Raw genomic sequence first — 27,864 nt, 5'->3', positions numbered from 1 at the left:
GAGCACAGTCATACATTCAACTTTCTAGAGGTTGTTGCCCATGATGTAACAAAAGGGGGATGCCTACTCAAAGAAGCCTGGTTTTCTGACAGTAACTCCATCAACAGACACATCGACCTGCTACCTGCTTACCAGGTATTGAGGCACCATGAAAGATTTGGCAGGATGAGCAGAGACCAACTTCTATCTGGGAGTAGAGATGAACAACACACACACACCTTTGGACATGCAGATATGGACATGGCCAGCCCAGGTCGAATGCCGAGGAGCCCGGCAGAATTGCCTCAAGCTATAATAGATATGAACAATGATGAACCAGCCGAGCCAATTACAAGATCACAGGCAAAACCATAAATGAAGCTGGTTAATATATCAGATGCGCCTGCGAGACAGAAGAAGAGGGAGGAGGTGTTGGAGGAAGCCAGAGAGAATGCTGTTAAATCAACATCAGGCAGTTCAGCTGTTATTCCCTGGGGAGGAACAGCCCAAGCTGTGTTCGATAAGGGAGGAAGGAATAGAAGCATTGATTAACATGCTTGATGTAAAAACAACAGGGCTAATCACAGGTGGGAGGCGGGTGGATGGGTCTATCACGTGCAATGGCCAAATTGATTAACATTGTATAAAGGCAGGTATCCCTTTAATGGCTTTTATACTCTGACGATCTTAGCAGTTGCTAACGAAAGCTCAGTGAGCAATATATTTTAAAAGTTCTGGAGATCATTATGTCAGTTATATGTCACATAATGTGTGTGTGTGTGTGTGTGTGTGTATGTATTTGTGTTACAACCCCTGGTATGCCCAAATATGGGAGGGAGGTCACTACTCCCCCTTTCTGTCCTTCGGCTCATTACAGAGGATCATCCAGGCAGAAAACCATATTTTTATTTTTAATGTTGCCTTTTTATATTTGTGTTGTATTTGTGCTGATAAATAAATAAAGGGAGACTAGTATAGATCTATTTCAAGCTATTTAGCTCTCATCCCCTAACCATACCCTTACTGGGAATCGAACCAGGGCTGTATTCCATATTAGGCCGATGTAATTGCCACTAAGCCACAGCCTCTCTTCCTTATCAGCTAGGCCAGGGAAATAGGTATGTATTTGTGTTACAACCTCTGGTATGCCCAAATATGGAAGGGAGCTCACTACTCCCCCTTTCTGTCCTTTGGCTCATTACAGAGGACCATCCAGGCAGAAAACCATATTTTTATTTTTAATGTTGCCTTTTTATATTTGTGTTGTATTTGTGCACACACACACACACACATATACACATACACACACATATACACACACATACATACATACATACATACATACACACACACAAACACACACAAATACAAATACACTGTAAACTACCTGATTGAAATTAAAGGGATCTCTTGTAATGGCTGCTGATTTACGTACTGAAGAACTTTTTCTTACTGCTTTGAAGATTTATTTTAAATTTGTTTCTATATATTAATATTTTGCAGGATAAAGAAGGGGTAGAAGCTGTTTCAGTAGGGGCCATTCTTTCAGATTATCAACGAGTCCGCGTGGAAAATGTGTAAGTAAAATAAGAGATTCCTTACAGGATTAGGGCAACTTGTCATACATGGCCACAGAGCTATTGATTTCTGTGGTGTAGGCTAGATCAGAAAAGTTATTGCTTTTATGTCAAATGATGGCATAATAATAATGTTTCATTAAATATTTCGTTAAATGCCACATGGTGCTAAACATATAATTATCAAATCAAAAAGACTGAACTTTTAAAAATGGGGATCCTATCAAGAAAGGGAAGATAAGCTATGTTTTCTATCTTTTATGGGCTTTTGTTTTCTAACAATATAGATTTCATGAACCGAAGCCCATCCTTGCCTGTTAAACCTTACAGTAATTTATCTAAACATGTAAGAGTTGAGGGAAAGCTAATTCATTTACCTCCATAACTTTAAATAAGGGCATTTTGATAAAATAAATATGAAAACAATCCTTTTGTAATCTAATGTCACCTGTATTTACTTCATCTCCATTTGCTACATACTTTGCAACTGCCATCCAGGCTTGTAAATTCTGAAACCTATAATTGTCGTATTGCAGGAAAATTTCCTTCTTGTGGCTCCAAACTCTACTCAGTCAGTTTTGAGTGTTGTAATATAAAGTTCTGAGTTCAGTGGTACATGGTTTAAGAAGATCCACGTGAATAACGTAATCTGTATTAATTAATTTTCTTGACAAATCCTGAGTTTTGAATTTATTTAGTTTTGCAATTATATTCCATTCCATGGACTGACGCTAACTTCTGTGTCACAACAATGAGCTCATTTTTCAGCACCTATTATGAGGCAGTAAAAAATTCATTCCTGTATTATGACAAGAATTGTTCCAAATTTCGACTCTAGAAGCTTTCGTTTGTGCTGTCAGCTCAGGTGGAAGCCATCCTGCACAAAACTTCTGAAGAACTGTTCATAGAAATTTCTCTTTGAGTGATCTGTCAATTGTCATTAATCAGTTCATCAACCTTTCCCATGTGTTCTTGTTATCCTTTTTGATCAGTTCTTCTTGGTTCATCGTTACTTTTTTGGCCCAGCAATGAGCAATCTTCATGTCACCATAGTCATCACCATAAGCAGCCTGCATTCAGCAATGAGTTTCAATTGAAGATGCACCTTCGGTAATCAAAGCTTCAAACATTGTACATTGCTTAAAGCACACTGATGGGTGTTCACCACAGGTTTCCACTTCCCAAACAAGTTACTTTTTTCACAGTAACTTTCCACCAATAAAACAAATGCTTAGGAATGCATCAGAGTGACAACTTTGATGTTTAAATTAAACTTGTGTAAATAATGTTGCTATAGTGGTCCCAAATGATACTTTCTTTTGTGATACTATGAGTGCATGTGTACTGCTTGGAAAATATACATTTTTATTACTTGAAATCTTTTTATTACTTGAAAATAACATATGAAGCTTATCTTCTTACACTATTATTTAAGATCTAATTAGCAACTTTTGACATAGTACTGAAATGCTGCTATGTTTTTTGTCTTGTTCATTTTATTTTAGACAGTTGAAACTAATTGTGTGACATTCTGATGTTTCTTTAGTATTCCACTTATAGCCATATAAAATATATAATAATACCACTCTTTTATCTGATCCATTGTGTGGATGTCCTGGGTATGTGAAAAAAGCCTAATCTATGTCAGTTTACAAGTTCGTAGAAAATGAAGGTGATAGAATAACATAGAATAATGTATGGTTATTCAAGTGAACTACGGATGCTATACTTTATTTTGAAAACTTAGTAGCTGAGCATGTAGCTAACCAATTTTTTGGAAGGCTGCAATCTGATTTTTCTGCTTGCCTTAGAGAATTGTTACATATGCCTGTAACTTTAAGGACAACACACAATGTAGCAAATAAAGTTGATTAAAACAAAATCAATGGCCAGCCATTGACACTCCAAATTCCAGGTAGTTTACCTTATTACATATTATCCAGGCAGCATTGCTTGAATTAATGAAATGTGTAATGAGCACTCCTAGCCAAGTAAACCTCTGGAGGTTCCTGTCAGTCAGAAAGCACATAACATTTGCCTAGAATCTTTACCTCTAGAAAAGAAACCCCAGAGGGCATTTGGCTAAATTCCCAAATAAATACATTTCTCCTCACTCCGCTGAGGTTAGGTAGCAAGGAAGGAGTTTGCCAGAGGCTTTTTTTTTCTTTGTCAATCTAGTGAAATATGGGGCTACAGGGAAGAGAAAGGATAAAGTCTATCTTTTCAAGAAGGAAAGAATTACATCCAGATTTCTAGGTGCAGAAGCATCTGGTTGAATGTGTCATTTCATTCTAAAGTGCATCTGTTCAGAGCTTTGTCTGACTCCTTTCATTGTTATTTACCTCTGAAACTCGCATTTGTTTTGCCTGAGTGTTCCTTTCTTTCTGATTACTTTTTCAATTAGCGTTGCCACTCCCACAATCCATTCATGTTGTGGCTACTGCCGCCCCACCCACTTCCTCATCATCCCCTTTTCTTTTTTTCTCTCCTTTTTTTTTTTTTTTTTTTTTTTTTTGCTGTTTTCAATTTTTAAAAGCTATCATTTTAATCAGGTTCTTTTTGTGCCAAGATACCACTGGTAAAATAACTCAAATACTCTTGGCTTCTCCAAATTGAATACCAATTGCTGGGTCTTACTTGGGATTTTTCTTTCTTTCTTTCAACAGGCATTGTCTCCTATTAATCTTCTTCTGATGCCCCTGATTGAAGGGAGTGGGTTGGTGGAAATGGGGGAAAAAAGCCAGTGAAAATTGATTTAACCGAAGAGCTATAATGACCTTAAAGTATTGATGAAGTGTGTTGTCACTGGATAGTTATTATTTAAATGGGATCCTATAATGTCATTCCATTTGTAGATGCAAGAATAAATGCTTAATATCTATATGGTTGCCCTTTACATCTGCTATGCAAGTTGAGAGATACTCCAGAACAGATTGGGACTTGAGCAACAGATTGGATAGGAGGTGTGGAGCAGAAAAAATTCATTGCAATGGGAAATGTGTGGATTCAATGTTGCATTTATCTCTCTTTATGTACACCTATTGTAATTGTCTAAATTAAGCAAGGTTGCTTAGAGAGTTAAATGATCTGTGTTTACTTATAATGACATATCCATCTTTTCTTTCTGCGAACAGTTGTAAAAGACTTGCTCTGCAGCCTTTAGCATACCTGTGGCGCCAGAATCAAGACACATTGCTGAGAGAAATTATATCCTTGAAAGTTCAAGCTATAATAATAAAAGTAGCAGCTATTGGTAAGAATTCAAACTATCTCTAGTAACTGTGGTGAATCTACTTTGTCAATAAGCAATCAATACCATAGCATAGCTACAGGAATGTATTAATCTGTTTTGTAATTAAAATGTACTCAAGGGCAGAAAATTTCATCAGGAGTAAGTGAAGTATGAAATATATCTATATGAGGAATGGAATTTCAGTTGCACAATGTTATGTCTAAACAATTAATGGATCTACTCAAATATTTTTAATACCAGCTAGTGAAAAAAGTAAAGAAAAATCATTTTGAGTTTCTTCATTACATTTGCACAGAGTATGTTTTTCAAGAAATAGAATAATCATTTCCATTATGCTCATAAGAGCACAAACTCTAGCAGGAATGCTAGAATTTGGGCCACTATTACTTTAAATTATAGGTGCTTCTAATGAAAAGAATTAAGTAAAAACTATACTAACATCAATCAATAAATGACTTTGCATGATCAAAGTATTTTCCTGTTCTATCTTAAGATAGTTAGTTCCTAAATTATAAAGAAAAGATATTTATTACTATCCTGGTTTGTCCTTTCTGTATTCAGGCTATTCTGTTCTATCCAGATTTAGTTGCATATGTTACTTTGTTACTTTCTTTATGTACATGGTTCCATTGCAGCATTCAGCAAAATTAATTTACCACTCAGGAAATTTTTCAAGGACAGTTGAGTTTTGCAGTTTAAAGAATAATTGTACATAGGAGAAAATTTCAGTGGAGTCCAGAATCACCACATTGACTTTCATTGACAAAATTGTGATTTTTCACATCGAACTGACCTATTGTACAAAATAGTTTGGTCACTGAGATCAGTCCAAGCATAGTATTAATAAATTCAGGCTTACTGAATGGCATGTGATTTTCTAACTACACAAACTGATGAGAAATAGATTAACAGGCAATACATCACTTCAGAATTACAGTCCTCTCTATAGTATCTCACACAAAGTTATTAGATGAGATCTTGGATGTAAAATATGATAAAAATAAGGTTTTTCTTTTGGGATCAGTAGGGTTTGTGGCCCATTAAACCAAAGAATGGCAAATCTAATAGGAAAGAATCTGTTCTACATGACTGACTAAATATAAATTTGTGATAAAGTGCACAGTGTAATTTTGGTGTGGATTAAATCATATGGTCAACTATGAGGTGAACTGTTTTTGTAAGAATTTACCTTGTTTAAAATAGGAATTCATTTATTGGGTGTATCAATGGTAGGAGAAATAATTCTTCCGAATCATTTTGCTTTTATATCATTTCTGATAAGAACAGTAAAATAAGACCTTCCCGACTTTTTTAGTGCTTTCCTAACATTTAAACTAAGTAGATTTTTTTAAAAAAAATCTGTCTTTAATCACAAATTACAAGTTAATTCATTTGGCAGTGTTGCGGTATCTTGGTATCCTGTTAAAAAGTGTCAGTTTCTGCAGCAAATTCTAGCTTTTTATTTAAGAATAAATCTATTATCTGTGAAGAAAGCAAGAACCTGGGATTAAGAAACAGAAAACATTTTATTTTAAGATACCTTGGAATAGAGTCATTATACAACTAAGTATATAGTTGCAAGATATAACCAGGTTATGGTTGGTTAGTTCAATGGTCCCCACCCTTTGCAGTTTGTTGGCCCGACTGGAGGGGGAAGAGGGGAACTGGGCCATGTGAGTGCAGGCTGGCACACACACATGTAACCCTAGCTCAAGTGGAGGGTTGGCATGCACGTGTGCAAGTATCCACTTCTCATGCAAGTTGACTTGTGCATGCATGCACGAACTCCAGCCAGCTACTCATGTGGTCCAATTCCAAATAGACCATAGCCAGGTAGTGGGTGGTGTCCCAGGGATTGGGGACTTGCGGCTTAGTTAATTGGAGTCCCCAGATGGTAACTACCTAGTGGACAGGAATTCTTATGTTCCATAAGTAGCTATGAAAGTAGTAACTTATGTGGAAGATCAAGTACATATTTTGTGATGCTTCTGAATCTCCTTTTGAGACTTACAGCCTACATTTATATAGCTTTTGCTGCCTAAACAGTGTTCTATGCACCGTGTTCTATGTTCAAGTGTAATATGGCCTTGGAAGATGAGCTGAAAACCTCAAGTAAAGGACAAAGGTGGTATATGCACAACTAGGTAGGATCACATAATATCAAGCCCAAGGGGACAACTCTTTTGCCTCTTGGCTTCCATGCTTAACTTTTACATACGTGTTTTTCCAAAAATTAGGAATTTAGCTATGACTATTTTTGGAAATATTCTAGGAAAGTGCAGCTAGTTCTGAATTGGTGATCCTTTGGTGTGAAGGTAAAACACGTTTCCTTGCTTGGCAAATTTTAAAAAAGTTAAATTATGCTGTTGCATAATTATTTTGTTGTTTCTATTATATTTAGTACTTTACTAATTGTAATCACTGGCCCACTTGGGGAAGAAGTTTTTAAAAATATTTTTTAAATTAATTGTTTTTTCTCTTTCAAACTGTGGTCAGTGAGGGTTCTTCATATAGGCTTGGCTATTAATGTCTCTAGAATGTTCTTATGATTAAGCCCAAATTCTAAAAAATGCAAATTATCACTATATATACACAATCCAAAACCCTTTCTTTCTTTTTCTTCTTTTTTTTTAAAGGGCCCTCCCTTTAAAGAGAAATAGGCAGATTCTGAGTGACAGAAGAAATGACTGCAGGGGCTATTTTGCCAGTGACCTATGTCATCCCTTAAGTAAGATAAACTTGTCTTTGCATCTCCCTAGGTTGGAACAAGTTTGAATGTGCTTACTGATACACAAAGAACCTTCTATGGCATTTTTTCTTCAGCGCACAAATACCATAAATAGTTGTAGATAGCAATTAGATAGAAAACGACGGCCTCTTTTTTTTTTCTTTTTTGGCTACAGGTAGAAAGAAAGATCTTATCAGACTGAATTTCTCACCTGCCTAGGGCAGCAATAATTAGACATAAGCAAATTTAATGGAGCTTCTCTGCTCCAGAGGGCATTCCATAGTGCTTTAATAACAGTGTGCTTTATTAAAGAAGGTTTAAAGAATGATGGCTGTTTAACATATCGAATAGCAGAGAAGTTAAGGTATGGGTTACCATTTTACTTTTAGATGAATAATCAAAGCTGCTTTTAAACTAAATTGCAGTAAATGTGTTTGGAATAACCCATTTAAAAGGCTGAGTAGTAATGCACGTTAGATGGTATGTTGCGCTGATGTGAAAGAAATCTGTGAATATGTAACTTGAGCCTGACATTTATCAACCCTGGCGTGCTCCTATAGTTATGTTTTCCATTAGTTTAATGGCATTGGTAGAAAGGTGTAAGATTGTAGGCAACATATAATTATACAAGTAAATACACATTAATTTCAGAATACTCTTTTCAGTTGGCACTTATAAATTAATATCGCTGGCTGATGACTTTCTGATGGGGGCAGTGGGTTTTCCCCCCTTACTTTTCAGTCAGAAATCCTGCTGTAACCTCTTCTTCTTCATAATAGTACAGAAGTCCACTTCATTAAAGGACTCAGGGAACTGCTGTTTCTATAAGGAGTCTGATCTACAATGAATAGGTTTTGTCTCTTTAAAAACCTTTAAGGTAAAGGTTCCCTTCACACATATTTGCTAGTTATTCCTGACTCTAGGGGGCAGTGCTCATCTCCATTTCAAAGCCAGAGCCAGCGCTGTCCAAAGATGTCTCTGTGGTCATGTGGCCAGCATGAGTAAATGCCAAAGGCACACCATTTATTTAAAAAAAAATAGGTAATGAAACAATGATTGTGCTTGGCGTATCAACCAGTTTTCTGTGGAAAGTAATTTTTACAACTTCTCCTGTGCACTGCTTGGGGATTCCATGCGTGAGTTATAACTTCTGTCTATTAGCCCTGAGACAGAGTTGAATTTGTTTGGACATGCCTCCTTGGCTTGACTGATCCAGTTCTTAACTCAGTCTAAGTCCAAGGAGACCTATCTTTGCTCCATCTCGGAGTTAACAGACAGAGTTATTAAATCAAACCTTCATTTGGAGTCCTCAATCAGTCCAAGTGCTTCCACAGCTTCAAATCTTATTGACCATGGTTGTAACATCAGTGGTCGCCACACAGTTGGTGACCGTCATACGACCTCCCTACTCGCGGTCAGAGCTATGGACTTCAAATTGCTCCCAGCCAAGCTGCTTCCTTGCTGGGGGCGCGTGACAGTTGTTATTTCGGATTGCAAGAGCTTAGCTACTGAGCCAACACGCCCTGTGTTCTATCAATAGGTCCCCAAATTAAGATAAACTGGTATATTGTTAACAATATAGTAAAAAAAAACCAATCTATTAGAAGAGGAAGCACCTTAAACCAAAGGGAAAAATTGGTTAAAATTAAGAAAATATGACTTTCTGTAAAGAAGTGTTGAGTGGTATCTCAGTGGTCTCTGTTCTAGGCCCTTTGCTAGTCAACATATTTGTAAATGATTTGGATGATGGGTTAGAAAATATTATCAGATTTACAGACCACAGTCTAATAAGTCATAGCAAACATTTTATTGGAGAGTATCAAGATCAAGCAGGACCTTTACAAGATGAGACATTGGCCAGAGAACAGCAAAATATGTTTCAGCAGAGACAGTTGCAAAATCCTACATTTGCATAGGATTCTGTTTGTTCCCAATTATTAAAAAGTTATGTAGGAGAAAAAAATGTAGCCATTAGTATAGGATGGGGAGAACTCTATTGACAGCAACACATGTGAAAATTTGTAGTCCTAGACTGGAAATGAGGAGAAATTTTCTGACAGCGAGAGGAATCAACCAACCTTGCCTTCAGAAGTTGTGGGAGCTTCATCACTGGAAGCTTTCAAGAAGAGATTGGACTGCCATCTATCAGAAATCGTGCAGGGCAATAGTGGGATTCAAAAATTTTTACTACCGATTCTGTGGGCGTGGCTTTTTGGGTGTGGCATGGCTTTGTGGACATGGCAGGGGAAGAATCCTGCAAAATCCCCTTTCCCTCCCCACTCCTGGAGGAAGGTTACTGCAAAATGCCCATTTCCTCCCCATCCCACTAACCTGCTTTCCAGCTTCATTCTCCTGTTCAGGACAACAAAAGAAGATAGGCTGCAAGACAGTGGGGGCAGAGCCAGCCTATTTGCCAGTTCTCCAAACTATTCAAAATTTCCGCTACCGGTTCTCCAAAACCTGTCAGAACTGACTGAATACCACTTCTGGTGTAGGGTCTGCTTGGGCGGGAGGTTGGACTAAATGACCTATAAGATCCCTTTCAACTCTGTTGATCTGTAAAACCTCCAAGGTCTCTTCCAGATCTATTCTGAGTTTAAAATTGTACACTGTATCAATTGTGAATGAATTCTTTGTTCCTCTTTATTCTGCTTTGATTGGACTGTGCTTAGAATATTGCATCCAGTTCTGGCCATCACATTCGAAGAAGGATATTGACAGAACGAAGTGGATTAAGATAGTTGTTTTCATACACTATATTGCCAAAAGTATTTGCTCATCTGCCTTTACTCGCATATGAACATACTGTAAGTCACATCCCATTCCTAATCCATAGGGTTCAATATGACGTCGGTCCACCCTTTGCAGCTATAACAGCTTCAACTCTTCTGGGAAGGCTATTCACAAGGTTTAGGAGTGGGTTTATGGTAATTTTTGACCATTCTTCCAGAAGCGCATTTGTGAGGTCACACACTGATGTTGGACGAGAAGGCCTGGCTCTCAGTCTCCGCTCTAATTCATCCCAAAGGTGTTCTATCGGGTTGAGGTCAGGACTGTGTGCAGGCCAGTCAAGTTCATCCACACCAGACTCTGTCATCCATGTCTTTATGGACTGGTGCACAGTCATGTTTGAAGAGGAAGGGGCCAGCTCCAAACTGTTCCTACAAAGTTGGGAGCATGGAATTGTCCAAAATTTCTTGGTATGCTGAAGCATTCAGAGTTCCTTTCACTGGAACTAAGGGGCCAAGCCCAGCTCCTGAAAAACAACCCCACATCATAATCCCCCTTCCACCAACTTTACACTTGGCACAATGCAGTCAGACAAGTACCGTTCTCCTGGCAACCACCAAACCCAGACTCGTCCATCAGATTGCCAGATGGAGAAGCATGATTCATCACTCCAGAGAATGCGTCTCCACTGCTCTAGAGTCCAGTGGCGGCATGCTTTTCACCCCTGCATCCGACGCTTTGCAATGCACTTGGTGGTGTATAGCTTGGATGCAGCTGCTCGGCCATGGAAACCCATTCCATGAAGCTCTCTGCACATTGTTCTTGAGCTAATCTGAAGGCCACATGAAGTTTGGAAGTCTGTAGCGATTGACTTTGCAGAAGGCTGGCAGCCTCTTTGCACTATGCACCTCAGCATCCGCTGACCCCGCTCCGTCAGTTTATGTGGCCTACCACTTCGTGGCTGAGTTGCTGTCATTCCCAAACACTTCCACGTTCTTATAATACAGCTGACAGTTGACTGTGGAATATTTAGGAGCGAGGAAATGTCATGACTGGATTTATTGCACAGGTGGCATCCTATCACAGTTCCACGCTGGAATTCACTGAGCTGAGAGCGACCCATTCTTTCACAAATGTTTGTAAAAACAGTCTGCATGCCTAGGTACTTGATTTCATACACCTATGGCCATGGAAGTGATTGAAACACCTGGTTCTGATTATTTGGATGGGTAAGTGAATACTTTTGGCAATATAATGTATATCCAAAGGCTTGCCATTCAGTGTAAAAGACAGAAATTTTCAGAATTGTTTAAAGGATAGGATATGGACCAATATGTTTCAATTATATGGAAATAGATGTAATCTGTACATCTGGGAAAAAAATCTTTACAATAAAAGCTTTTCAACAAAAGAACAGTCTGCCACAGGAGAATAGATTTTCTTTTGCTGGAGATGTTACCATCTGTTAGGTATGCTGTAGTAGGGGATTCCTGCACAAAAGGGAGTCCCAGAGTATCTTCCATTTAAGCAGACAGTAAGATCTCAGCTAACCTGTGATCCTCAAAAGAACAAGCATTTTTAAATCGTCTTTTATTTGTGGCGCCTTGAGAAACAGAACTGGAGATAAAAGAGTGTGACTGTTATCATTACTTGATAATGCTTGTGTGTTTGTACCTGAAAACTAACTGACACATATTAATAACAAGCCACTCCTTTGAAGTGATGCTCAAAGAAAAAGTGCAAGTATTGGAGGAGAGGCTAGAGACACCTTAATTCATGAAAGAGGAAGGAAATGAATTAGTTCAACGAAAGGGCTGACAGAGGAAGTGAATCAGGAAAAAAAAAACAATCTAAGGAGGAGGATTAGTCAAACAGCTAGACCAGTGGGTGGCAGTGACAAGAGGAACAAGAATCATGAAAGATATTCTACAATGCTGGAACTTAGAATGAGCGTTTCTTCATGGAAAAAAGAGACTCTGAACCTTAGAAAAAGTGATACTGTTGATCAGGAGGGAGGCACATAGTTATTTGAAGAATAGAAGGAATGCAGCCAAAAAGAAAAAAGAATTGTGGTAATTAGCGACTGATTATGAGGCACAGAAAAACAACATGCTGAATGGAGCCATTTGTCTCATGAAGTGTGCTGCCTCCTTGAAGTATGGATTAGGATGTGAAAAAACATCTTCCAAGATACAGCAACTCCACTGAAAATTATTTATTTATGCTCAAATCTCTGCTCATCCATCTAGGGATCAGTGATACCACCAAGAAAATTACAGTTATACCAGCAACGATACAATGATATTGTGCATTGTGCCAAAACATATATTTGATTTCTGGAAAAATGTTACCTGGATTATGGTATGTATGTATGATTTCCTACGCATCTATTCAGATACTGAAGTATGATTACCACAAATCCTCTCCCATCATAATTTATTTTTCCTCTGAGAAGTAATCAGAAACAAGAGTCTTTCATTTCTGCATGAATAACATAGTAGTCCAGTTTTAATTCAAACACTTGGCCTAAGAAGATCCTGATAGTTTGCCAAATTGTTTTACTCTTTTAAATGGCAAGTATCTTCAATTTAAGTGATTTTCAGATGTTTCTTTCCTCTTGCATCCTCTAAGGATATTCTCTGCAGCCTGAAATATCACGACTTTTTGATGCCTTCTGTCACAATCCTTCTATCTGTCATACCAGCTTATCATCCACCCACACAATTTTCCATGGTGTTTTCGCAACCTATCATTAGATAATTTTTAAAAAATCTCTGCTTTTTTTGTTGTTCACCACCTACACAACACAGAGATCTCCTAATGAATCTGATTTTTGCCCTTTATAGTGTAGAAATGAACATGATGGTTCTTTTTCTAACTGCAGTTCCTCTTCAAAGTTACCCAATAGTTCAATTTGAGGCAATACTTTTTATAATAAACCTTAACTGAAAAATGAAACCAAGCCTGCAACATATGTATTCATTATTATTTTCTATCATACAGGGAATTTGGTCAGGGAATAGTATTTGTCACTTAAAACAAGATTATCAAATAGCCAACTGCAATTTTTCAAGATCCTAATGCAAAATGATGGGAAATTTCAATTCATTCCTCAGAATTATACATTATATATTCTCCCTAATCAGTCATAGGAAATGAAATAAGCATTGTACAACTTACAGGTACTGGAAAAATGGTTTGAGTGTGAAATACTTCAGTCACTTCTAGAACCAATTTTCTATCCATTACTCAGGTGAGCTGTTGCTTGTCATCTTCAATTACTGCAGTTGGACTCTGCATTCAGAAAGCAAATGCATACTTTTGTTGTCTCACTTTCTGAGCATAAAGATATCATCACAAGGTTGGAAAAATGTCCAGTGCCATTGGCTTTTGCTGACATGATTCAACCTCTGAGAATACTGTAAGAGAATATTGACACATTGTTGTCTCTGCGTCTGTCTCTGCCCATTAGAATATTTTGCAGCTCTCATTGGAATAAAATACTGTAATAATGAAGAGGAAATACCTGATATGAATACTTCTCGAGGAATTATAGTTGTGATTTTAGTTTGTAAGCTTCGGGTTCTTCAAATATCCAAATACTGTATGTAGGATTGGAATCACCATCCATAGCTTTATTTTCCTATAATGAATCCAATTTACATTTGATTCTAGCCATGGAATATATATATATAAGCTTTTCAGGACTTGCTTTCACAAAACAGCCATAGCACTGAGATTTCTAAAATACAAATTATGTTAGCGGTCCTGCTAAAGAGCTTTATTAAATTATAGGCATGATTCAGCTTTGATTTGATCAATCTAAACTTGGGATGGGTTTTGCTTTTATTTAATAAAAGAGAAAAAGGAAATAAAAGAAAAACTTTATTGAAGTCAAATTTTGAATTAATACACAGAGATAAAGTTTTATACAAAAGTTTTAGTGAAGGATTACAATATCTCACAATCATCCCTACATAGGATGTATATGAAGGTGGCTTGTTCATAAGTTACAAGGTCTTCAGTCCATTGAATAACTCGGATACAGAGGCGTGGTGGCTTAGTGGCTTAATGATGCTAGAAATGGTCTTTGCTGCAGTGGTTTGACTCTTAACATTGCATGTCTTCCATCACTGCCCACCTAGCAGTTTGAAAGCATGTTCTATGCGCCTCTGCTTCTGTCCATCTGCCAGTTCAAAAGCATGTTTTTTAGTAGATAAATAGGTACCACTTCAGTGGGAAGATGAGCCAGCGCTTCATGAGGATGGTTAGAATCCTGCCAGTGTTGGGATGGTGCAGCAGGAAAGCCACTCATCTTTTGGATATCTGGCTTGTGGTGCACTTGGGAAGTGCATGAGCATGAATCAAATAGGGCTAGTGTCTTAAGCAGTCAAACCTCTACTCTTCATCAACATTGTAGTCTCCTGGCTAATGTAACATCACAATAAGCTAAAAAATAATAACTGAGACTATACCTTTATCTTAGAATATTGATGAACAACATTAGCAATATAGATGAACAATATTAGCAATAAAACAGGCACAAAGAAGCCATTTCTATTGCCCAGTCATTAATTTCTATGCATTTGGTAGAATGTGAACATCTGAAATATTAAATACTGTTATAAAGTCAAGATAGTATATACAATTACTTCTTGCAAGACACAGCAGTTTTGGGGATCACAATATATATATTTAAACATTTTTTTAATACCTCCAACAAAACCATGTTCACTCATCCCTTTTCTCAACATATTTATTCACAATGGGCAACAATTCCAAAATACGTTTTGTTCAATTAACTCTGGTCTAAGATGTGTGGAAATTTCCTATAGAATAGACTCCGTTACACAACCTAAAGGTCTCCAGTGTGTTATCTATTCATTCAATCTTAGTTAAACTGGAATGTTCTCATAGTTAGATGTAAGATATATTATTCTATCTGGTGTCCTATGGGCATTTGATTGTCTTATTTCAAACTTTCATTTTAAGATAATTTTAAAATCCTTAAAATAATTAAGAAAAAGAAATCAATTATTTCTCCCTTATATGTTGTGCCAAAGGAAGCAAGATCATTGAAAGAAGCACAAAAATATAATTGGAATTATTTTGTTTACTATAACCTTAACTGTATACTTTTTACCATGCTTAAGCTTATTGTTGTGCAATGGTATACTTGTAAATTATTCTGTAATTCTTTCTCTAATTCTCACATGTTTTGCCATAGCATCCAAAATATCTAGATAGATATGTATTTTAAATGTACTACAATGGTGCCTCAGTACTTATCATTAATTGGTTCTGAGAAATATGGTAAGTACCAAAAGCAATGGGTACCAGATAATTTTTTCCCATAAAAATAATGTAAATAAATTTAATGTGTTTCCAAACTAAAGACAATGCACATTTTAAGGCAACATGTAAAAAGATATGGTTACCATTACTTTACATGAGAAATAAGTGAGAAAGAAGAAAATAATAAATACTTATATTAAATAAAATAAAAACTTCACTTTACCTGTACTGATGAGAAAAAAAGCACAAAAATAGACAAAATGACCACAGAAGCTAAGACCACCTGGAGATGTACACAGAGCAAGAGCTACTAACGTGTCATCCTTTGTTTCGACTGGAAGGGGTAGCCAGTCATGACGCATTGATATTGACAAATTCTAGCTTGTGTGTTGACTACCAAACAAACAACAAATACCAGGATAATTGTTTTTCACAAAAATGTGTTAAGTACCAAAATTGATGAGTTTCAAAGCAGTTGAGTACCAAAGTACTACTATACTAACAGGTGTATGAACCTACTAAAAATTTCTGAGCAATGATGCTGTTAGAAGATAGCAATATATTCCAATTAAAATATTTATCAGGCTAGATTTTTACATTTTACTATATAAATAGGATTTTAGACTCATAATGCAACTTGTACAAGCACACACGAACTGTGCATTAAAATTCCAGAGCACAGAAGTTGTGAAGTTAGTCCAGTTCATTTTATTTGATGTTATTAAAAGCCTTTCAAGATGCTTTTCCTATCATTTGTTAGAATATTCTCCAAGAAATAAAGCGTTGGTTGCTTTCATGACAGTAGATATTAATTGACTGATGTAATTCAGTCAGAGAGTTGAAAAATGCACTAAAAATAATGGAGCATAACATGCTAGGGTTAACATTTATTCATAGATGATGCAATTAAATAAAATAGGCATTAACTTCAAGGTCAGCCACTAAAGTAATAAAACTGAATATTTTAATTGAATCATAATTGCTTCCTCTAGATACATGCAAGTCAAGTAAAATAGATGTCAGCACAGCAAATTATGATTCTTCCTCCTAATTAATTTCTTAATTCTGCATGGAGTTTTCTATAGATTGGGCTTGTTGTAGGTTTATCCACCCATCCAGGTTTTTTCCCCTTGTCCCCAGTGATTTCACATCTGGAAAATGCAATGTGATCTTGGTATTAAGATCCTGATTAAGGGAATACTTGTCAATATATTTTTTCAAATCATCAATAATCATTCATAGATCCTTTTGGAAACACATGTTTAGAACAGTTGGGCAGAGAGAACAAAATTAAACTTTATGCTTGAATAATTATCATTTAAAGGACACAATATCTAATGGCAGTGCTGTGTGTTGTTTGTAGACTTTGGTCTGCAAATAATATCACCTACCAACAAATATGCTTTAGAAGACAATGGTAAAAATACATCATGCTTTTTAATCTAAAATTAATACCACAGCAGGGGGAAAAATGAAAGGATATCCTTGAAGTATATCAAAGAACCAGAAAAGATATAGGAAGGTGGAACAGACTGTTGCTAAGTACCAAAAGTGGGAACAAAAACAAAAGGAAGTTTTGATTCCATATACTACTAATAAATGCTCCAAAAATATTTGGCTTTTTGCCATTAGAAGAAATAAACACTGAATAAAGAAACATATGCTTTGGAATATTCATTGTAGAAGAGTGGGCAGATGCTTCAACCTTGTGTGAAAGTCAAGTGTAGGTTTCAACTGCAACATTATAATTGGGACTGGAAATGTGTTGTTGTTAGTTGCAAAGTCATGTCCAACCCATCGCGACCCCATGGACAACGTTCCTCCAGGACTTCATGTCCTCTATCATCCTCTGGAGTCCATTTAAGCTCATGCCTACTGCTTTGGTGACTTCATCCAGCCATCTCATTCTGGAAATCTGTAACTTCCCCCAAATAACTGGACTCTATTTCTTATTGGCCCCGTCAAGCTGATTGATCGCATTTAAAATCCAGCACATCTGGAAGCTCAGAACAATTAGCTATGTTTTGCAGCAGTAAAAATGCTTTTTACAAGAATTTGTATCAGTTGGGGTTACCCTTTGAAAACAAATAGATTTAGAGGAATAAATTTAATAGTTCTCCCGTGGCAGTAAGAAGTCTTTCATTGTTTAAAATATGATCAACATTTTCTGATGCTGCTATAGTATTTATGTGGCAGAAGATATTCATATGCATATTATCCACTTGCATATTATTATGTTTAGCTTGGGCCTAAGAAAATGTTCAAGAAATTGCTAGGCAGAGTAAAATAAATCATTCTCAAGAATTGACATGCATTTCTAAAAATCTCACAAATAAAATATCAAAAGTTTATATTTTGACCAAATCATTCTCGGATCACAATCCAAATTTTGGTCCTCAGAAAAAAATATTTTGAATGATTGCTGAATATTGAATGATTCTATTTTACAGAAAAAGATGATTGTAAATTATTGTAAAAATAAATTAAATATTTTAACAATAATTTGGACAAATTGACTGATTTAATGACTTTTATTGATAAGGTTGTAAGACTAATCAATAAACTACTACTAATGACTGTCTGAGGTGGCAGCAAAGAGGTTATGAGAGGTTATTTCATACAATATATCTATCTAGACCAGTGGTTCTCAACCTGTAGATCGGGACCCCTTTGGGGGTCGAATGACCCTTTCACAGGGGTTGCCTAAGACCATCGGAAAACACATATTTTCGATGGTCTTAGGAACCGAGACACCAATTTTATGGTTGGGGGTCACCACAACATGAGGAACTGTATTAAAGGGTTGCAGCATTGGGAAGGTTGAGAACCACTGATGAAGACAAAAAAAATCCCAGGGAAAGATGAAAAAAAAAACTGAATGAAATTAGAAGTCAAGAAATTGAACTGCAAAATACACCAAATTTTACACCAAGTTCAATTGCTACATCAACAACTGTCTATGTTAACAGTCCAAGAATTAGAAATTAAACTGCATTATGTGAAACAGAGACTTTTTGAATTTGCAAATAAAGCAGGAAGATGATTGGCATATAAACTTAGAAAAGAAGGAGAAAAGGATAGGGAAAATTCAAGAAGCTGATACGTTAATAACAGACAGTGACCTTATTAAAAATATTTTTACAACTTATATTGCAATTTTTATAAGAAGATACAGGAGGTACAGGTAGTCCTGGACATACAACAGTTCATTTAGTGATTGTTCAAAGTTATAATGGCACTGAAAAAAGAGCGTTATGACCATTTTTCACGTTTATGATTGTTGCAGCATTCCCTTGCTGCCGTGAATATACAAATGAATATATAAATTAAACCATAGACTTTTCTTCTAGGTTTGATGGACTAAGGGCTTGGAAAAAAAATGGAGTGTTGTTAAACATGTTGACAGTGGCAAAAAGTGGAAAGATATATTAATTCCCATAATGGAAGAATGGTTGGAAAAACTGAACAAACTGATGGAACTAGCAGAAATGGCCAAATTAACTGCTTTCATTAAAGAAAAGGACACATTTAACTTTATTTGTATCTGGAAACGGCTTCTGGATTTTGTGCTTGAGATAGAAAAAAATGAAACTTTTGGAATTTGCTGATTAGACTTTTTTTGGGTTATAGAAATGACTAGTATATATTGAATATGCGAAGTAAAAAAAATGAAGTTGTAACATTATTATGTTCATCCTTCTGCACTGAAAAGCGTAGGAAATTAATGCTTTTTTTTCTTTTTGTCCCTTTATCCCATACTTCACTTTTTCCCTTTTCCCATTATTTTTATTTTCATTTTTATCTTTTATACTTAAATAACTTCAATAAAATTACATTATAAAAAAAAAAAAAGAAATGGCTGGACTGAGAAGAGAAATAGCTTAAGTCATAATAGTAAGTTTACCAATGATCCAACTTAACCTTAGAAACCTGTGTAGGGTGATACCTTTAATGTATACTAAAGAGTTGTCAAGTTCAGTTGAGTGTTTCATTATCATAATTTGTACATTATAACTTGCTTTCTGTTTTATATTATTTATATAAAGCACTAAAATAATATACTTTCCACTCGGAGCACAGGGCAAAGGAAATGAACTTATTTTTGCCCAAGATAAAAATCAGCAGTTCAAAGAAAGTAAAAGAGTATGTTCTGGCTAAGGACAACTTTGTTTCCCAAAAGTTATTTTTGATAAACAGGAATTGATGTTTTTTTTAATGGTTTGTTTTAAAATGTTAAAAAAGAGTAAACTGTGACACCCAAACAGTACTTTGTTCTCTAAAGTACATTTAAACCTTTTGACAGGTTTAGATCCAGATAAACATCTAGGAAAAAGATTGGATGAAATGGAACCTTATCTTTTGAAAGTAAGTATTATTGAAAGTATACATTAAATATATGGTGCTTCAGAATAATGAATTTCCTGTGCACAAAACAATGCAAGTTTAGAAAGAAAACATTAGGTCATAATTTAGCTAACCGAATATATATATATATTTATATATATATATATTTATTTATTTATTTTTTATTTTTATTTATTTATCAGTACAAATACAACACACACACACACACACACATACATGTGTGTGTGTGTGTGTGTGTTGTATTTGTACTGATAAATAAATAAAGGGAGACTAGTATAGATCTATTATATATATATATAAAATAAACTATATATACGTATAGTTTTCCTAATCAACAAATTACATGTGATCTATTTCTTTGAGAACAGTTGATTAAAAATAATATTTGGATTCATGCTTAAAATTGATTGATTGACTATGTGCCATCAAGTCAGTGTCACTTCTTAGCAATCTCATAGATTTTCTCCAGCAATCATGCTTAAAATAGACCTACTGAAGTTAATAAAGCTTTAATTAGCAAAGCATAATGGTGACCCCTTGTTTTCATATTCTTAATGTGATGGTGTTTGGATGCAGCTTACTATTTTTCTTTATGATTGGAAAAAATTCTAAAAGGAATGTCTATTTTGGTAAGAATTGCCAAGAAGTGAATTGGACTAGAGGGAAATTTTTAAGTAACCTTTTAGTGAGAAAATACTATGGCTCCACGTATTTCTGGAATAATTTGAAGAAATGCTCCAGACATCATTCAAGTGCAGTCTGCTGTATTCATTGAAATATTATTTTTATTCAGTTTTTACATAACCTGGAAAAAGATTCTTAGGCTTTATGGAGTTAACACATTAAATTTAATGTGTTTTTAAGACAGCTGCAGCTTTTTTTCAGTGGGAAGATAAAGAGTATCATGCATTCTGGATTTGATCTTTCAATATATCAAACAAATAGAAAAACCTTTACTTTTCAGGAATAAGATGGAACAGAATATGAAGTTTCAGAATACAAACTTTACTACATAAAATATATTTAATCACCCTAATTCCTTGAATCTGACAATTTTAATGAGTTGATTCTATTTCTTAATATTTATTATTAATAGATTTCTGAATAGTGGAAATTTTCTTGCATTGAGACAAACTTCTTTACCCTCTATTATGTCAATTTAGTTTTTGATTTAGTTTGTTTCCCCTTATTGAAAACTTCCTACTTGTCAGCAGCCATTTTGAGGTGGAGTTAGCTCACTTTTTTCTTCCTGTACAGGTAGCCTTTGTTTAGTTACCATGATTGGAACTGGCAACTTGGTTGTTAAGTGAAGCAGTTGATAAGTGAAACTATGAGTGTGCTTATGTACTTCAGCTTTCCTTTGCTTTACAAACCTGCAAAGGTCATAAATGTGAGGATTGGTCTTGGGGTTACTTTTTCATCACCATTGAAACTACAAAGGATTGCTAAATGAGGCAAATGCTAAACAAGGACTATGTTTATAAGCATTTATGAGCTTATATATTGTAGTTATATTATAGGTAGTCCTTGATTTACAACCACTCATTTAGTGACCATTCAAAGCACCCGAGGGCGGAAAAAGAAGTGATAGGTGGAAACTAATCAAGGAGAAAAGCAACCTAAAACTAAGGAGAAATTTCCATGACAGTTAGAACAAGTAATCAGTGGAGCAACTTGCCTCCAGAAGTTGTAAATGCTCCAACACTGGAAGTTTTAAAGAAGAGATTGGATAACCATTTGTCTGAAGTGGTATAGGACAGTGATGGCTGCCCTTTTCCAGAGCGAGTGCCCAAAGTGTGCACACACCTAACCCCCAAAATGCAATGCATGCACCCTACCCCTGTGCACGTGCCCCCTGCACATGCCTCCATGCATGCACATGTAGCTTCCCACATGTGCCCCTCCCCCACACATGCACACATATCTTTCCTGCATGTGCGACAGAGACCAAAGGCCAGCTGGCTGATCGGAGGCACTCACGCATGCACTGTGCAGCTGAACTGGGGTAACGGCTCATGTGCCCACAGAGGGTGCTGCGTGCCACCTCTGGCACATGTGCCATAAAGTTCACCATCATTGGTATATAAAAGCAGGAGTTGGACTAGAAGACCTCCAAGGTCCTTCCCAACTCTGTTATTCTATTCTATTCTATTCTAAAGTTACAAAGACACTAACAAGTGATTTGTGACCATTTTTCACACTTATAACCATTGCAACATTCTCATGGTCCATGATCAAAATTCAGACGCTTGGCAACTGGCATGTATTGATGATGGTTGCAGTGTCCCAAGGTTATATGACCACCTTTTGCAATCTTCTGAGAAACAAAGTCAATGGGGAAGCTGTTGTTCCCTATTGTTTCTAATAATGTAATAGCCCTGTTACTAACTAGACAATTGCAGTGATTCAGTTAACAACTGCAACAAGAAAAGCCATAAAATGGGGCAAAAACTCACTTAACAACTGCCTTGCTTAGCAGTGGAATTTTTGGGCTTAATTGTGGTGATAAGTCGAGGACTAGCTGTTTATTTTTTTCAGTGATTTGTCACTGGAGCACTTTTATCACGTGTTACAGAAAATTGTTGCACTGTCTTGCAAACAAACATCCATACATATTCAGACACATGAAAGCTGGGATCAGATCTATGTGAGCTTTTAAAGTCACCTATTTTTACAACCTTCTAAAGGTAGAAATATTTCTTTTTCCTCATATTAGATTGCTTTTCATGCATTTTGTCATGGTTGAACCATGACAGTTGGAGGGCAAAACTACAGCAGTATAAAAGAACATTGCTCAATAAATTCGCATTTGGTTTGGTTTGTGTTTCCCAGTAAATGTCAGCATACATAAATATTTTACTAGATATTTAGCTAACTTTATAACTTAGTGAAACTGAAGCATAAACACCAGCTGCAGAGAAAGTAAAGGCTATAGTTCTAAAAATATTTTCTTTGAATGTTGTCAGGGGGTGGTTTGTGTGTGTGAGAGAGATTGTGAGGAGGAGAGAGATAGCAGTATCAGAAAGAAATTGGCCAAATGCTTTTTTTAGACATTTGTCATAGGCAAGATCTAGTAGCTCAATATGTTAATCTCCTCTTTATTTAAAACAATCTAATCTGAATAATTACATATAAACTTGCAAATTCCCGTCTTCAGGTTTTTGACAGCTTGACTCTAGAAAATTCTAGTTGACAAAACTTTATCTGAAGTCCAACACCTGCCTTTAAGATGTACAATTAAGGGCAGCATTCACAACATTAATCTACTATGCTGCTGCCTGTTTCCTTTCTTTGAGTTTGTTTAGACAAGTGTTTGCCATATCTGTCACCTATGTGGACTTCAATTCTCAGAATTCCCAAGCCAGAATTACCATAGCTGAGAATTTTGGAACTTGAAGTAGGTACATTGGCTATTGGGAATCTACATGTTTTGGATTCAGCTATATTTTACAACTACCTTTCCCCTGGGGAAAATTGCTAGATCCACCCTTAATCAGTATTTACATTGCCTTTTACTTATAAAGTGCCTTAAATAATTTGAGCCTGACAATTGTGAAGCTTCTAATCTTTTGCTGCCTTTCAGAGCACCAGCTGTATGTCATTGTTTGATTGATTATGCACCATCACGTTATTTTTGACTCTTAGGGACCAATATGTACATCAGACTAAACCTACTCATATTTGTACTAAGAGTGAGTCATATTAAATTTTAGGTATTGTCTTTTTTTTAATCCATTGTAATTATACTAAAAAGACTGGAAGCTATTGTAGGTTATGACACTTTTTCCATAACAGATTATTTATATGCCTGATCATTAATAAGCACATAAAAAGTTTTATTTGTTCTGAGATTCTTCTATTTATAGCCAGAGCATGCTATTATTTCTTAATATAGAATTCCCCAATGTTTTCGGCATTGCAGATCGGGGAGAGGGGGGAAGGGATAGTTCTTTGCAAGTGTCTGGCAAGCGCATGTGTGCGTACAGCTCTATTTGCATGACCGGCGGGCATGCACACTCGCCACTCACACAACTGGAGCATAGACACTCGCCTGCTGCTAGTGCAAGTGGGAATGTGCAGATGTGTGTGCTCCTTACTACTTACACAGCCCCAGTTCCCAATGGCTCATGGCCCAGTAGTGGGCTGCAGCCTGGGGGTTAGGGACCCCTGCCTTAAAACGTAGATGCGTTCACACAAAACATTTTTTTTAAATGAAAAGGACAAATCATTGTGTCCTACTTATAATGGGATATATTAAAACTTTATAATGTATTTATGCACGCAAGCACACACTTACACCGTGCTTTATTTCGACAAGGCTGACTCTGTTCTCATCTGTCATGTCCATAAAAGAGACTGGAAACTATTGCTTTTGTTTTAGAATAACCTTGAACTGTGTTCAGTATGTTAACTGCCGTAGCTATACTAAAAAAGTCAAAAGTTCTTTTCCTGATTGGTTACTGGTGATTTGTCTGGAGTTCAAATAGTTCACTCACTGTACCTTCAGAAGGAGGCACATCTCATTGTATGGATATGTTGCCTGCAGTTAATTGGGAAGAACTTCGAGCAACAGGAAGCTAAGATATTCCACTCCAAGCATTTATAACACCAGTGGGAACTCTAAAGTGTTTGATCTTGATGTCCATGAGGATTTGTGGCACCAAAAAGGCATTATTAGAACAAATAATTTTAGGAAAGATGTATTTTTTTTTCTTATTGGGAAATGCTTAATGGATTCTTCAGTGAGGACGAACAATCATATATTTTGTTCCAAATAAAGCTACATTTTGTAGCCACTTCTCCCACCCATGGTTTCCACTTCTAGCAGCTTCCCAAATTTTAGAAAGAGTAAGTTGTTTTAACTAACTGCGCTGTAAGTTGGCCATCCTTGCTGCGTCAGGATTAATTATACTTGATGGATTTGTCTTGCAAGAACTTTACAGCAGCTTCTGACAGGTGGAGCTATACTTTTTGCCAGCAGCATAACCTTTGGAAGTGAAAGTTTGATTTAAAAAAAAGTTTGGTTATTTTTAGACAAAGAAATTTAGACAAAGAGATATCTGTTCATTGAAAGGAAAATGTCTGATAACCCAGGACTTGAAAAGATAATTTGATCTATGCTTGAATAAAAATATATGTATACTTACATATGTATTCACCTAGTCATCCAAAATGTGTTAATAGACATGATTATTATGTGACAGATAATATCTTCATTTGAGCTATATGTACATGTTTTCCTAAATAAAATATTAAAGGAGAAAAAATTGAAAAGAAGCTTCTTAAATATTCCTTAAATCAACTGTTTGATTAAAATCAAATACAAGGCTTAAGTCTGGATATATTTTTTTTCCAATTAAATATCCTGGAATTTGTACAGTTTAGAATTCACTACTCCCTCAGTCACTTTATCAAGTAGGAGATTGGTCTATAATTTGCCATCTATGCAGGGCAGGCTTCTAAAGTAGATTCATAATAATGGCCTACTATAAACGAGGAGGCAACCTCATGTCTTTTAGAAAGGCGTTTAAGTTATCTGTACTTGCGCCTGATGCCTCAAGTCGGTGAAGGGTCCCCTCTCTTGGTTGTGTTAACAATCATTGATTGTGACATCCTTCTTGGCTGCAGTGTATTTTAATTTTTGTATATATAGTGATAGTTTGTTAATTTATTTTAAGATTGTTCATTGCCCATAGTCACTTGCTAAAACAGGCAGCGAAACAAATTGAATAAACAAACAAAGGAAGTTTTAGTTCTTTCCTGCCTAAGTTGCTGGCTGAACCAGGAACCACAAGACAAGGACAGAGAAAATGGGACTCCGATATGCAAAAAAAAAAAATCAGACCAAGTAGAAACTATTATTAATCCAGACGTCATTTGCAAAGTTCAGAGTACAGACTGTGAGAATGGAGTAAGACAAGCAGATAGAAGATTGGCAGAATGCATCCACAAGCATCAACAGGTTGCCAGGAGACGTGAATGAAAATTCATTTCACAGGACATACTGTAGGTAAATTCAGTTCAGTGTCAATTAGGAAGCTCTAGACATTTTAGATCAAGCTAGGGCTAAGAATGCTACATAATTCTTAGAAGCTTGGCAAATGGTACACTGACACATTAGAATTAAACCCCATTTATGTAGTGCATCTCAAATGTGAGTTTCTTAACATAAAATCTGGTGATGATATAGTGTAGTCTGGCAATTAAATGTCTGTAAGAAAAAAAATCAGACTCGGAGACCACAAAGGACCCAACAAATAATCATCTGGTGGCTTTCCATTAGCCATTTGTATTAGTTCTCCCTTAATAATTTAATATTGTTATGCCACTTCAGTCAGCTAGTCCTTTGTTGATGCTAGCAGTGTCAAGAAATTCTCTGAAGACTATGAAAGACTAGGTTTGATAGAAAGACAGGATGCATATCAAGCAGCTCAAATTGGCCAGTTTCCCATTATCTGTATTATTGATGAACCATCAATAAATTTGGGAATTACCATTCATATTTTATGCAATAATTGTTATCTGAACATTATGTGAGGTTTGTGTCTCACTTTTGTATCTGTTGTGCCTTGTCCAGTGCACCCGGATTCTTGATCTGGTGTAGAACTGTATTTGATAGTAATATAGCTGAATTGTGTGTTGAATAAGGATTTGCACATTGATTTCAATAGCCTATTGGTAGAACTGTAAAGATCAAGAGTTCTAGAGACCTGTGATTGAGACATGATACTTGTACCAACTCTGAAAGTGAATAAATGGGGCTACCTTAGTTGCTATAATTTCCTGACAACGTTGAGAGTAATATAGCTGAATTGTGTGTTGAATAAGGATTTGCACATTGATTTCAGTAGCCTATTGGTAGAACTGTAAAGATCAAGAGTTCTAGAGACCTGTGATTGAGACATGATACTTGTACCAACTCTGAAAGTGAATAAATGGGACTACCTTAGTTGCTATAATTTCCTGACAACGTTGAGACCTGACACACAACTTGCTTGCATGATGTAGAAATAACAGCATCTTGAAATATCAGCTCGTTGCTACTCTTCAGCTGAAAATATGTATCATACCTAGATGAGGATTGAATTGAAAATAGAATCAGCATCCTGTTTTAGGAATAATATAAGTTGCCATCTTGTGGTTGTCTCATTGACTTGATGAAGTCTCGTTTAACAAAGAGGGATTGATTTTTCAGTATGGATATGTACATTTCAGTCATACAAACCCTGATATGCTGTTAGCACTATAATTTAGCTTTCAGTACTGCATATTCTTGCATATTTCTCACTTTGTTTTTTTACAGCGCCTGCCTCTGGAATGAAGTTCTTACTGAAATCTAGAGGACTCTTCTTTCTTTATTTTGTCCCTTATCTATTGGTTTTGTCTTTTTGAATTGTATTATATTCCCTTGATGTATTGTGGGTAAATTGAATTCATTTAACTTCCGTTTTATAAGAACCCTTTGTACCATTCCTGAAAGCATTTTTTTCCATTTTTCAGCTTTCTCAGAAGTATGGAGTCCATATCTGTGGAGAAGGGGGAGAATATGAAACATTCACATTGGATTGTCCTCTGTTTAAGAAGAAAATCGTTGTGTAAGGACCCATGTCTTCTCTTTTCTTTAAATGTTAGCACTGGGACCATACTAATATTTAGCTTTAGGCCACTTTTCTTGGCAGCAGCAGAATATGTCCTCTAAGTTCACAAATACCCACTTTGTTTAACACTGGCAAAGCCCTCCACTAACCTAAATCAATGCCTGACAAGATGGGGCCTTCATAGAAAGCTATAAACTTTTTAGACATTTGCACTTTCGTTTATTTGCTGATTATGGCCTGCAGTAAAACTGGTACCTACACACTGACACTTTTATCCTTTCATGAAGTGCGAATTGCCAGTAATATTTATCTTTCATTACAGCTACATTTGATAAACTG

At 36.1% G+C, this 27,864-nt stretch overlaps 1 protein-coding gene across 1 annotated transcript in view; it reads left to right on the top strand.

Moving 5' to 3' along the window:
• The window catches only part of DPH6 (diphthamine biosynthesis 6), a 232,551-nt gene that overhangs the window by 48,249 nt on the left and 156,438 nt on the right, over positions 1–27,864 (top strand). The window contains exons 4-7 of the mRNA XM_081939901.1: positions 1,483–1,556; positions 4,691–4,809; positions 19,866–19,927; positions 27,428–27,522. Of these exons, the coding sequence (XP_081796027.1) occupies positions 1,483–1,556; positions 4,691–4,809; positions 19,866–19,927; positions 27,428–27,522 (350 nt within the window). The remainder of the gene's footprint in view (positions 1–1,482; positions 1,557–4,690; positions 4,810–19,865; positions 19,928–27,427; positions 27,523–27,864) is intronic.

Source organism: Natrix helvetica (genome assembly GCF_964273705.1).
Source record: "Natrix helvetica genome assembly, chromosome: 1".
NCBI classification, from domain to species: domain Eukaryota; kingdom Metazoa; phylum Chordata; class Lepidosauria; order Squamata; family Natricidae; genus Natrix; species Natrix helvetica.
The sequence above is the reverse complement of the archived record's forward strand: the minus strand, read 5'-3'. Positions and strand labels throughout refer to the sequence as shown.